The 13,431-nt window shown below is 43.7% G+C and overlaps 1 protein-coding gene across 2 annotated transcripts in view; it reads right to left on the bottom strand.

The window, feature by feature from the left end:
- LOC138304105 (fer-1-like protein 4) overlaps positions 1 to 13,431 on the bottom strand; it is a 1,042,026-nt gene that overhangs the window by 178,219 nt on the left and 850,376 nt on the right. For both annotated transcript variants that reach the window (XM_069243852.1, XM_069243853.1), the window contains one exon: positions 12,042 to 12,148. In XM_069243852.1, coding sequence (XP_069099953.1) covers positions 12,042 to 12,148 — 107 coding nt within the window. The remainder of the gene's footprint in view (positions 1 to 12,041; positions 12,149 to 13,431) is intronic.

The raw sequence follows: 13,431 nt of genomic DNA on the forward strand, positions 1-13,431 counted from the left end.
GGCCTTTCCAGGTTTTTCCACTTAGCTGATGAGGACTACCAGGGTGTAGGTTAGTACCCATCACCTTTCATCTGGGGGGGGGCAGTGTAGGAAAGTCCTTTTTTTTTGCCTGATCACCCCCACTCTTTCTGGATAGGTACTGGTGGTTACTGACTCTTGGCTGTGCCCTGGGTACTGCTTACCAGTCCCAGGGCCAGTGCTCTGTGTAAAATGGATATGCAAATTAGGCTAATTATAATTGGCTAAGTTAACCTACCTATAAGTCCCTAGTATATGGTAGGGCATGTAGGTTTAGGGACCACAGCATAGGTGGTGCACACCTAGGTGCACTGCTGAGGTGCCCAGTGTCATTTTAAAAGCAAGCCTGCCTTGCTGGCTGCTTTTAAATTAAAGTTATATGCAAATTCGACTTTGGAATTAAAGGTACTTCCAAAGTCTTAAACTACCTTATTTTTACATATAAGTCACCCCTAAGGTGTGCCCTATGTGCCCCTAGGGCTGGGTGCCATGTAACTATAAGCAGGGACTTTATAAAAATAAATTTATAGCCCTGGTAAGGTAAAAACAGCCAAATTCGTTTTTCCCTCATTGAAGTAAATGGCCTTCATAGGCTAGAATGGGCAGACTTTATTTTACATTTTAAAGTCCCCTTAAATGTTACATACCAATAATTTGGTATCAAATTGATTGTTGTAATAAATCCCACAACTTCCAGTTGTTGGATTTAATATAACTTGTGCAGGTAAAAAGTTTAGACTTTACCTAAAAAGTTGCCAATTTCAGCTCTGCATTGTTTTTGCTGCTGTGCTCTGATTGGCCAGCCTGCAGCAGCTTCTGCCAGGCTGCCTTGATTAGGTGTGAAGTGGCCAGGCTTCACACAAAGGAATGTGCTTGGGGGAGAGAATCTCCCCTCAGCAGATGGTGAGGCAGGAAGGGGGAGGGCTGCCAAACTGGTCTTCAAAGGCAGAGAAGGACATTTGCAGCACCCAGCAACACCCCCACATCCTGCAACCACAGACAATTAGGTGCCCCCTTAATTAGATTAGGAGAGGGCAGGAGAGGGGTGTGTTTATGATTTTTAGCCTCACCAGTGGGTGGGCTCAGCCAGATGTAACCTCCAAAAATCAGATTCATCCATGTTGGATTTTTAGAGACTGTTGCCTTCTGGGATGGATTTTTGCCACACTTCCCAGGAAGTGGTCATCACAGGGGGACGACCCTGTCCCTGATTGGAGAACCAGGGCCCCCCTGCTTTTCACCCAGGAGCAAGGATAAAACTGGCAGACCTGCACCCACGCCTCAGATCCCCACCAAATTTCAAGAAGAAGGAACTACAAGGAGAAGAAGGACTGCCCTGCTGGACCCCTGGCCTGCACCTGGACCCTGCACTCAGAAAGACTGCACCAGCTGCACACTTGGGCTTCACCACAAGAAGGACTTTGCCTGGCTTCAACTGGTTCAAGGAGGGACTCCCTGTTTGCTACAGGTGAAAAATTGCTATCCAGAGTCCCCTGCACCAACTCCTGAAAAAGTGACCAGCTGACCACGGTCCAGTGGCCAAAAAGGAGTTTGCGCCAGGTGCATTCTGGGAGTTGAAGTCCGCACTTCCCAAGGACCATCACAGAACTTCTGGACCCTTGGGGTGAGCTGTGGACCCCAAAAGAACCTTAAAAGAACATCTGGGTGAAGCCCCAGAAGTTTGGAAAAGATTGGAGAATTTTTGAAAAAAAGCTCCATAAAGTGACCGACCCGACGCGGAAATTCTAGCCGGCTTGCCTCAACCGCGACCCGGCCTGACTTCGTGGTTCGTCCCGGTAAAGACAAACATCCAAAAAAGAGACTAAGGGGGTCATTCTGACCCTGGCGGCTGGTGGCCGCCAGGGCCACCGACCACGGGAGCACCGCCAACAGGCTGGCGGTGCTCCCACGAGCATTCTGACCGCGGCGGTTCAGCCGCGGTCAGAAGCGGCAAGTCGGCGGGCTCCCCCCGACTTACCGCTGCTCGGGGGAATCCTTCATGGCGGCAGAGCGCGCTCCGCCGCCATGAGGATTCTGACAGCCCCTACCGCCATCCTGTTCATGGCGGGAAACCCGCCATGAACAGGATGGCGGTAGGGGGTGCCGCGGGGCCCCTGGGGGCCCCTGCCGTGCCCATGCCAATGGCATGGGCACGGCAGGGGCCCCCGTAAGAGGGCCCCGCAAAGTATTTCAGTGTCTGCCATGCAGACACTGAAATACGCGACGGGTGCAAACTGCACCTGTCGCACCCCTGCAACTACGCCGGCTCAATTCTGAGCCGTCGTCCTCGTTGCAGGGGCATTTCCTCTGGGCCGGCGGGCGCTCTTTTGGAGAGCGCCCGCCGGCCCAGAGGAAATGTTAGAATGGCCGCTGCGGTCTTGTGACCGCGGTGCGGTCATTTGGCGGCGGAACCTTGGCGGACGGCCTCCGCCGTCCGCCAAGGTTAAAATCAGGCCCTAAGTCCGAAGGTAAAAAGTTGACCGGGACCTCCCAGCCTTCGTATCCGAGAAGGGCTCCACGGACGTCGGATCAAGATCCAGGTTTACCCCGGTCGAAGGATTTTCATCTCGAAAAAACGACTAAGTCCGAAGGTAAAAATCACCACCGAGGAAACCGACTTCGCGTATCCGGACAAGGGCTCCAGGAGGTCGGATTCAACTGGCAGGTTCGTCCCGGGGAAGAAAAACATAAAAAAAGAGACTAAGTCAGAAGGTAACTTTTTAACCGAGGCCTCCCGCGACTTGTAGCCGAGCAGGGCTCCATCGCGGTCGGCCTGAAAGTTTGACTTTGCCCCGGTCCTGGTGCAACCAGATGACCCGATTGGCGCTTTTTGTTTCTAAGCGCTAGAAAATAATAATACTTTAAAAATTCATATCTCCGGTTCCCCTGAACCGATTTTAATCGTGTTTGTGTCATTTTAAAGATAAAAATATAAGCTATTTTTATAAATTGGTTTTGGATTTTTAAACTGTTTCCTGTGTTTTATTTAATTACTGTTTTGTGATATTTGAATGCTTTACACTTTGGGGGTCATTCTGACCCTGGCGGCCGGTGGCCGCCAGGGCCACCGACCACGGGAGCACCGCCAACAGGCTGGCGGTGCTCCCACGAGCATTCTGACCGCGGCGGTTCAGCCGTGGTCAGAAGCGGAAAGTCGGCGGTCTCCCGCCGACTTCCCGCTGCTCGGGGGAATCCTCCATGGCTGCGGAGCGCGCTCCGCAGCCGCAGCCATGGGGATTCTGACACCCCCTACCGCCATCCTGTTCCTGGCGGGTCTCCCGCCAGGAACAGGATGGCGGTAGGGGGTGCCGCGGGGCCCCTGGGGGCCCCTGCAGTGCCCATGCCAATGGCATGGGCACTGCAGGGGCCCCCGTAAGAGGGCCCCACTGTGTATTTCAGTGTCTGCAATGCAGACACTAAAATACGCGACGGGTGCAAACTGCACCCGTCGCACCCCTGCAACTACGCCGGCTCAATTCTGAGCCGGCGTCCTCGTTGCAGGGGCATTTCCTCTGGGCCGGCGGGCGCTCTTTTGGAGAGCGCCCGCCGGCCCAGAGGAAATGTCTGAATGGCCGCCGCGGTCTTATGACCGCGGTGCGGTCATTTGGCGGCTCCCTCCAGGCGGGCGGCGCCCGCCGCCCGCCGGGCTCAGAATGAGCCCCTTTGTCTCCTAAGTTAAGCCTTGACGCTCGTTGCCAAGCTACCAAGGGTTGAGCTGGGATTAATTTACTGAGACCTAACTGTACCTATGTGGAGGTTAGTGGCTTGTTGCTAGGTGTAGGTACCTACCTGCCCTACCAATAACCCATTTTCCAACAGCAATGTTAAACGTCTATGCAGGAAGGATAGATAGAGCGTTATGGGAATATGTGGAATGGAACACGAATGACTGTTTTTTTCTTGTGATCTTAAAATTACTTATAATGATTTATTTTAGCACTGATATTATTTTGTTTTGTTTGTACACCTGCTTTTCTGTTTAATTTGAAAAAAATAAAAAATATATTTTTCTGACAATTTTGTACCTTGCAAAACAGACGATGAAAGATTGTTGTCTATGGCTATACATGTGTTACTGTTATTGCCAATAAAGGTTTTCTAAATGCACATCCTAGAGTCTGAACACAGTTTTTGAGAACTATATAAAACAAAAGGTTACTAAGAAACGTTGTTGAGAAACTATGGCCCAGATTTATACGTGCTTTGCGCCGAATATGTGTCATTTTTTTTTACGCAAATTAAGTGCAAACCTAACTTCAAATTTATACTTTGCCGCTAGACCCCTCTAGCGCCAAAGTTTTGGAGTTCAAGTCGGAAACTACCTTGCGTCAGTGAGATGTAAGGGGGCATTAAATAAGAGCTAAGCTTGCTTAGCGCCATTATTTAAAGCCTGGGTCAGGGCAGGTGTTATGGGACCTATGATCCTATTTACATGGTCAGAGACCATGGAATGGGCCCACAGGTGCCCTTCCCTAGCCCCAGGGATACCCCTACCTACACCAGAGGGACACCAGCGGATGAGAGGACCACATCCCAGGTAATTAAGGTAAGAATAGTTAAGTATTTTTTTTTTTAAAGTGCCATGGGGGGCCTAACTTGGCGCTCCTACATGGCACTTGGCCCAATGGCCATGCCCAGGGGACATATGTCCCCTGGGTATGGCCATTGGGGTGGTGGGCATGACTCCTGTCTTTACTGAGACAGGAGTCATGTCCATGGGGGTTTTATGTAAAAAAATGACGCTAGTCTGGTTAGAGGCATTTTTATGCCTCTGCCAACACTAGCGTAATCCTTTGACGCACAACCTCCTGTTCACCCTACACCTCCTCCACCCGCTAGCATCCTTTTTTATGACGCTAGCTGAGCCTTACTGCCGGCTAATGTCATTCCATAAAAATGACTCCCGGCCGGCGTCTTGGAATAGCGCTAGCAGGAGGTATACTTATTCACACAAAACTGCGTTAGCCCAGTTTTGCATGAAAAAGTATAAATATGCCCCTATATCTCGTTGCCCAAAGTTACTTTCAGGCACGAGTTTTAATTTCTTCAGATAAGTATAACTATAAGTATAACTATAACTCCTGAATTTCTATGGGTTTGTATGGGTAAAACATCAACCTAACGATACTGCCCCTGTACCCTTTGTCTTTTTCAGTGACTTTCCATGTTTTTTTTAACCCACATGTTAATATTTGTGTCAGGTTGCAGCAAACCAATCAGGACCCTGCTTTTTCAAGGGGCCCGAGGAGGACCCTCAAATCTGTGGATTGGCTGAACAAAAGGGCAATTTTTTGTCCATTAAGGGTCCCTAAGGGAACCCCCCCCCCCAAGTGTCCTATGTGGTCAGGATACCTGTATCCTGACCCCTTATGTGTTTTTACACTGTTTATTCGCACTTCCAAGGCAATGCGAGAAACAAGAGGGCAGCAACAACTTTTCTGTCAGGTTGCGGCAAGCCAATCAGGGCCTTGCTTTTCCTCCGAATCTGTGGAGGATCCAAGGAGGATCCACGTCCCTATATATACACATTTGGTTTTAATTTAATAACTAGAAAACTACTGAATGGATTTACACCAAATAACAAAAAAGCCTCTTTCTGGACCAGGAGCTACCTTTCTGCCAAATTTGGTGTAGTTCCATCCAGTGGTTTCAACGCTATCGCTGTTCAAAATCCCCATGGAAAAATGAATGGGGAAAATGCATTTTGGGACCCCCCTTTTTTCTCGGCCCCTGATTGACTGATCACACCGAAACTTTCCAGACAGCAGCTGAAGTGACTACCATTGTTTTTGGGAAAATGTTGTGAAGATTTATCAAACTGCACCACAGTTACTAGTAAATAAATGTTTTTTCTACAGAAACTAGAGTTCTGTTCACGACCTTGTAACTTGTAACACAGCGGACGGGATATCCATCATATTTGTGACAGAGTATATCATCCGCCAAGGTGGTAATCAGGCCCTAGGTCCTAACTATAACTATCTAGTGGCAACTGCCACTGGGTAATATATATATATATATATATATATATATATATATATATATATATATATATATATATATATATGTATGTATATATGTATATATATATATATATATATATATATCAGCTCTGCATCTCAGGGACCTAGCGGTAAAGGTGCGCGTACGGGTCAGGGGCCCGTATAGAACAACAACACTCTCAAAAAAAGCAGAGACACGTAAGCCAGTGCAAATAATCCAAACAGTTGAATTCATCTTAACAGAGCGTAATTAATTAAAGTGCTGACATGCGGAAAACCTATTTTTCGCATATATATATATGTATATAAACATCATTTTAATACATGTGTATAACAAAACAGTAATTATCAATACTTATTTCATACACATCTATGGTAATGTGGTGCAACATTTAATTTTATTAGCTCAAGACTGAAAACAAATATATAACAATATCATACATTATATGTTATAATGCTATATCTTTTTTTTTGTTCAATAAACGTTAATACATTTTTATATGCCCAAAGAGACTCCTGCTCTGGTGGCAAAGCCCTCTGCCTATGTATAAAAAGCTATGTGCAGGAAATTTTCACCCATACATCCTGCCTGATGGGTCAATTTTACATGAATCTCTATTTTCATCTACCCTTTAAGGATACACACAAAAATATGTACAACCAGAAAGAGCCCGGAGAACACTCTCCTCTTAAGATACTCTTATTTACAACAGCTCATTAAAAGTCAGCTTAACTGCATGTGGTGCTACAACAATCTGTATCTCTGAATAATAAATCAGTGTTCATGGCAGAAACTGGTAATTCAGTTACAACAGGAAGGACCCCAGTCATAGAGTGAAAAAGTTGTAAAGGGCAGAGAAAACATTCAACATTTTTCATGCAACTTTCTGCTGCTACCCACATTTCCAAATAGTGAGAAGAAGTGGTTACAAAAAAATATTTATCGCAAACCAATCTCTCTGGAGATGGGACTTAAGTACTACCTCTCCCATCCCAAAGCAAAATCATTCTTTCTGACAATATACCAGCCTGAGTAATTGGCAACCAAAATAGCTTCATTACTGCAAAAACCTGTACTCCCCACGTCCACTTCTTTTTGCAAACTATTCTGAGACAGTGAGGACACATCATTTTGAGGGTGATGCATTTAGTATCTGCCATAGATTAGAACATATATATCAGAAATGTCAGGTTTTATGCTTCCTATGAGGTAGATGGGATACTGCAGAGAGGGCCAAGTTAGGTATCTAGACTAGGTTAGAGAATGTTTTTCTAACCTGTGTTATGATGTGGTCTACTTCTGATCAATAAAGGTCACCCCAGTCTACTGACAAATAGTATCACTGCTACAATAGCCACATCAGGCAAGATTTCAATAAAGACCACCCCATGTAGGTTTACCACTAATGGATACCCGAGCATATCAGCTAGGATTATGGCAAGAAATGTGATAAAAAAGCTTTATTAAAATGAATGAATGAAATAGCAGTTATGAGAAAATGTGCCTTCTAGCAATAAGGAACTACCATTAGGAATAGGTCTCCTCAACTGAACATGCCAAGAAAATAATTCTGGACACTTTAGTACTGGAGAGGCACAGTATTTAGGCAATCATTATGCAAATGTAACTGGTTAAAGTAAGTTTGTCAGGAGTACATTTGAGGAGCTGGTACATGTTTATTTGTATATGTTTTTATGATTTTGTTAAACAACCCCTTTATTCTAGGAAGAGCTGCTTCCATACATGCAGCTACCCTGTCTGAGGCTGGATGCTATATTTCTCCTGTTAACTGTAGAAATAAAAGACTACTTTGAATCAAAATAATCTTAGCAACATGCCTTCAAAAATGGCCCCAACTTGACTAAGTTAAAAAAGTTTATTTATTAGCAGTTCATATATGGTTAATGCACCAAAGGGTTTTAATGGCCCTTTATACATACAACAATTTGTTACTTTATATTTACCCAGAGGAGAACATTTTGAAGACCAGAATGGTCAACAGATGATGAATGGGTCTTGCAAGGAACATATGAAGATTACAACTGTTTAGAATTATATGGTAGATCAGTAGTAAGGTTTAGGCAGGAAAGGTACTGTATATTTAGAAGAGCTGGAAAAGTTAAGTCATTAGTTTCCAAAACTTAGAAAAAGTACTTTTTTCCTATGTCAAGAGGCAGAGAATTCCAGATGGCACATACTGCCCCAGAGAAAGAATGCTTCTGAGTAAAAGAAGTTCTGAAACTTGGTACTTCCTTATGTGGGAGTTTCAGCATAATCTAAGAAAATTAGGTGATTTTTTTTTGAGTGAGTGAAAGTAGAAATTTGTCAACTTGGCAAACATGCTGATGTGTAGCATAGCCCTGAATCAACTAATTGATTATATACTGTGAGTTAGACAGAGGGGGAAAAGACTGTCAATTTCAATTGGTGCAGCAGTGATGGGTCAAAACGACTAATATGGGATGATGTAAAGAGGGAAAAGCATTACGACAGGATGGCAATTAGGGAATTTTACCTTGAACATATCTGAATTTACAAAGGCAAGTGCATAGAGTTGAGATGTCCTCAAATGTCAGTGCTTTGCACAGATTTGTGTGTTAGCCCACTATTCTTACACACAGACACCAATAGTGCATCAGACTGGATACAGTAGCTCCATATATAGATTGAATATGCCAGGAAAAGAGAACGAGTCGTAGGGGAATTTGTGTGATATTTCAGAAAATCTCAATATGCATTTTCCCTTCTTCCCTACTATTTGGTGAAATATGTGGAAACCCAATTCAGAATCTAACCATAAAGCCACATGGAGTGTTCTAGAGTTTGGATCAACCTGTCATGCCATGATCAACTGTGTCACAAGCTGCTGATGATTCTATATGTAGGGGTTAATAGATATCACTTTTGTTCAGCATGTGGTGCACATCAACCAGGGTTTTCAGTGTTGCCATTTCAATGCTGAAAATTGGGACAAAAGCCAGATTGGCAGTTGGCAAGTACACAGTAGTTCTTCATGTGAGCCAGTGGTTGCCCGTGGGGTCCATCAGCACTTATTTTTGTGGACCAGCACGTAAATTTCCTGATCAGACATTTCCAGAGAAGAGAAAACACACAAAAAGGAAAGAACAAGGAAATTAAAGATGGAAAAAGCCCAACAGAGTGACAGCCCCTTCAGCAGCATGACATTCCTTCTTCCTGGCAGAATGTCCTCAGGTCCAGAAGTGTACTGATTTGTTAGGATCAAAGGTCCAGTTCTTATACCCAGTAGTGCCTTTGAAGTGGGGGAAACTTCAAAGAGAGGACTTTGAAGTGCACAATGTCCCTACCCTTCCTACCCTTCCTGCCCTGGCTCCAGACCCACTAAAGGGGGCTATACAGCTCTTTGTGTGGGAACAGGGACAGCCCTTTCAGGTGCAAGTGCCGGCTCCTCCCGCCCATCCTGCCCAGGATAATCATTCAAAATATTAATGGCCCATCAGAATGTGGCTGGTCCATCAGGCACACTTAAGCTCCCTTTATGTATGACTTTCAAGAAGGAGTGCGCAAAGTCCAGCTGTCACTCACCCCACACCTGTATTCAGAGACAGGCAGAAAGCACTAGATGATCTTAGGTAAGAACATGCCAACTTTCTACAAGTGGCATTTTCAGAACTGCACTTTAAACTTCAACTTCATCATAAGCTGTGATCTTAAATTGGGATTCCAGAGACACCAATCCTGTGGGGCCCATTTCTTCCCAATGGTAATTACACTTACAAAATGTAATATGGGAGGGATAGGCCTGGCAGTAGTGAAAAATTAATGTAAGAGTTTTTCACTATCTGGACATGTAAAACTTAATAGTACATGTCCAAAGTTGTAAGTACATTGCACCCTGCCCTTAGGGCTGTCCAGGGCCTACCTTAGGGGTGACATATGTATTAAAAAGGAAGGTTTGTGCATAGCAAGTGAGTTAACTTGCCAGGTCAACATGGCAGTTTAAAACTGCACACACAGGCTCCGCAATGGCAGGCCTGAGACATGGTTAAAGGGCTACTAAAGTAGGTGGCGCAATCAGTTCTGCAAGTCCACTAGTAGCATTTAATTTACAGGCCATGGGGACAGGTAGTGCACTTTACTAGGACTTACAAGTAGGGAAAGAGCACATGCACTTTATCACTGGTCAGTAGTTGTAAAGTGCCCAGAATCCTAAAGCCAGAAAAAATAAAGTCAGTAAAACAGGAGGTCAGAAGGCGAAAGGTCAGGGGGAAACGACCCCAAGGATGCCAGGTCTCACAGGGTGCCTGGTAGTAGATTAAAGAGCATGAAGTGGATTGGAGATTTTGCAGCCTTGGTATTTGGCACAATGACATTTCATAGCACTGTCCGTGGGTTTCTGAGCAGAGGTTACGGTACTGGCACTCAATCTTTTGCATAGTAAGCATTGGTACATGGCAATGACAATATTGAATTAAATCGCTATACATCTCACCATGCCTCTCCCTCAGCAAATAATGCTGCACAGGATCGAAAGTTAGACAAAAACACTGGATCGAAATTTGTTTTTTTGAAGATGCTGTTATTTGTCTAACCTTTGTAGACTTATGTTCCTCTAAAAAAAGAGGTGGGCCCACATTTATGAGTGTTGCTTACTGCAGCCACAGAGGAGCAGTAGAAGGTCCAGCACCGCACTTACTGCAACAACCACCCATAGAAAATAATGGATGCATGGACATAAAATGGAACCCCAAAGGAAATGTTAAATTAAAATAATTTAGTTTGACGTTTAAAAAAAAATATATAAATTATATTAAACATTAAAAATGATATAGATAAGTTAAATAATACAATATTTTAATAATATTTTTGTAATGTAAAAATAAATGTATCTAGTGTTTTAATATGAATGACACTTTCATTGAACAGTGGTTAAAGAGCCTGGAACGAAAGTCGCCTTCTGTTTTTTTTCTCACCCCATGAGCTCTAGAAACCAGCTAAAGGTCTTACTAGACTACCACTGTGGAAAGGTACACAAGTAATGGTCAATCAAATACTGTCTTACTATGGCTAAGAAGATTCAAACAAATCCTTCACTATATAGATTTTTTCAGGATTACATTAGCTCTGACGCACAGCTACAACTGCCTCTAGGCCAGATCTTATTAAGCAACTGTCCAGTCTAAGGACCAATGATTAAACAATATTTATGTGCATCAAACAGCACTGCCCTATAAAACAAATAAATACATCCATAAAGCTGCAGAGCAGTCACAGCAGCCAGCTTCATATGTGACGACTACCTATGTCATAGAATTGCTTTATCCGATGTGTTTTATTGACATGCACCATCAGAAACTTACTGTGAATACCAATATATTTTTTGTGTGCTGCCGCTTAAAAGGGTTAAGGGCCAGTTGCAAACACTTTTTATGAATGAATTTGTCACTGCCAAAAGTTTTTTCTAAATCTCCTAAATCCATTTTTGGAGCGGGTAATGTTTTACTGATTCTTGACATGGGTTTAGAAATGGAAAAGGAATCACCTTTTGAAACTGGTGTGGACCACTGCCAACTGCCAGAAAAAAAACCTTTCAAAAGGAAAATGGGCTGCTTTGTTTAAAGACAACCAAAGCCATGGTAATCTGCTGAGCAGGCCACCATTCCTGTGATAGCCACCAATCTGAGTGAGTCACAATTTCAACCTATCTCATAAAAACTAATTTGGTAGCTCGGATTGGGACCCACTCTGATTTGTAATTTTGTGAACTGACCTACTGGCGCATAGGTCGATATGCAAAATTCAGCACAGGTCTCAAAAATACTGGTCACAAATTGCAGTACATTTTTATGACCAGTGCATTAGTACATTGGGGTCCTGGTGATGGTAAGCATACTTTAGCCTTTGAAGGGCAGTTTTGAAAGGAAAAGGTAGTCTAACTGGTATGACCAGCCAGATATGTGTGATTTGGATTCAGGTTTATTACAATGTGTGTAAAACTAAATGGACACAGGAGGACATAAGGTTACCAAAAAAGAACACACCTTTAAAGTGGCGATTGCTTTCCTTTTAGGTTTTGTAGTGACAGCTTCCTTCGGGTAATCATCTTCAGCTTCCAGATCCAATGCAGCTTCATTTAAGTTTGCTCCATCTGAAAATATTTATGATTCAATTACTGTGAGATTCTGTAAACTATTATCAATTATGAGAAACTTGACATAGGATACCTTAGACAAAATTGTTGAGGCTTGTTTTCACACTTGCATTAAAAACTGTCAATACACATCAGACTTCACAAAACATTACCTTATTAATTGTACCGTCTTCTGGATGTATGTGAAATATTCACATAAATTGGTTGTTGATCAATTACCTCGTTGTCTACAACATCAGTACCTGTCCCCCTTGTTTTATGGTCCACCAGTTCTTGATCCCTCTTGTCATATTGACAGTCAGTACCTGTTTCCCTTATGTTCCAGTGCATCAGTGTCTTCTCTCCCTCTTTCGTTCTGGAACATCAGAGCCCGTTCTCTCTGGTCACGTGTTGCACCAATGCCTATTTCGTTTCATCATCTGTGACTATGACTGCACTATGATATCTTCTGAAACATCAGTGTATGCCCTCTAGTGCCTTCTGAGACATCCATGCTTATTGCCATTGTCTTCAGAGGCTTTGAAGTCTGTTTTCTCCAGGCACCAGCTCCTACTTGTCTTATGGGATAGTGAAGCCTTCTAACCCTGTCATATGGGATATCAGCCCCTCCCTCCCTCTTCTTTTCTGAGGCTTAAGTATCTGTTCCCTCCAGCCTTGTATGGCATCAATGACTGTATCCCCTTGTTTCTCTGTGAACCCTGTGCCTGCTGCTCTTGCCTTCTTAGACATGTGATTGCTTAGAATTGCCACTGGGACTTCAGTTTGTGCTCCCTCTTACCTTCTGTGACATCAGTTTCAGCTGCCTCTTGTTTTATGAGAAATCTGTGTCTGCTTCCTTTTGTCTTCTGTTACATCAGTTTCTGCTTTATGTTGTATTTTGTGACATCACCATTTGCTCACAATCAACTTAGGGATCACCAATGTCTGTTCCTACTTCTGGACTTTCCATGGTTGTTTTGTCTTTTCTTATGGGAATGAATGGGTGCTGTCTCTTGTCTTCTGGTATATCAGTACCTTCTTCATTCCGTTTTCTGGCACATCAACACATGTTATTTTATTTCTTCTGTAATATCAGAGCAAGGACCCTCTTGTCTACTGTGACACCCATCTATTCCTTCTTGTCTACTTTGGAATCATTGTTTTGATCTTTCTTGAGAATATCTGATGCCTCTTTAGTTCACACATATGTGTCCAGTACTTCTTGTCCACTGAGACATAAGTCCCTACTAACTCTCTGCTATTGCAGCATCAATACTAGGCCTGGGTGATATTTTAACTAC

This window comes from Pleurodeles waltl, chromosome 7 (genome assembly GCF_031143425.1).
Source record: "Pleurodeles waltl isolate 20211129_DDA chromosome 7, aPleWal1.hap1.20221129, whole genome shotgun sequence".
NCBI lineage: Eukaryota > Metazoa > Chordata > Amphibia > Caudata > Salamandridae > Pleurodeles > Pleurodeles waltl.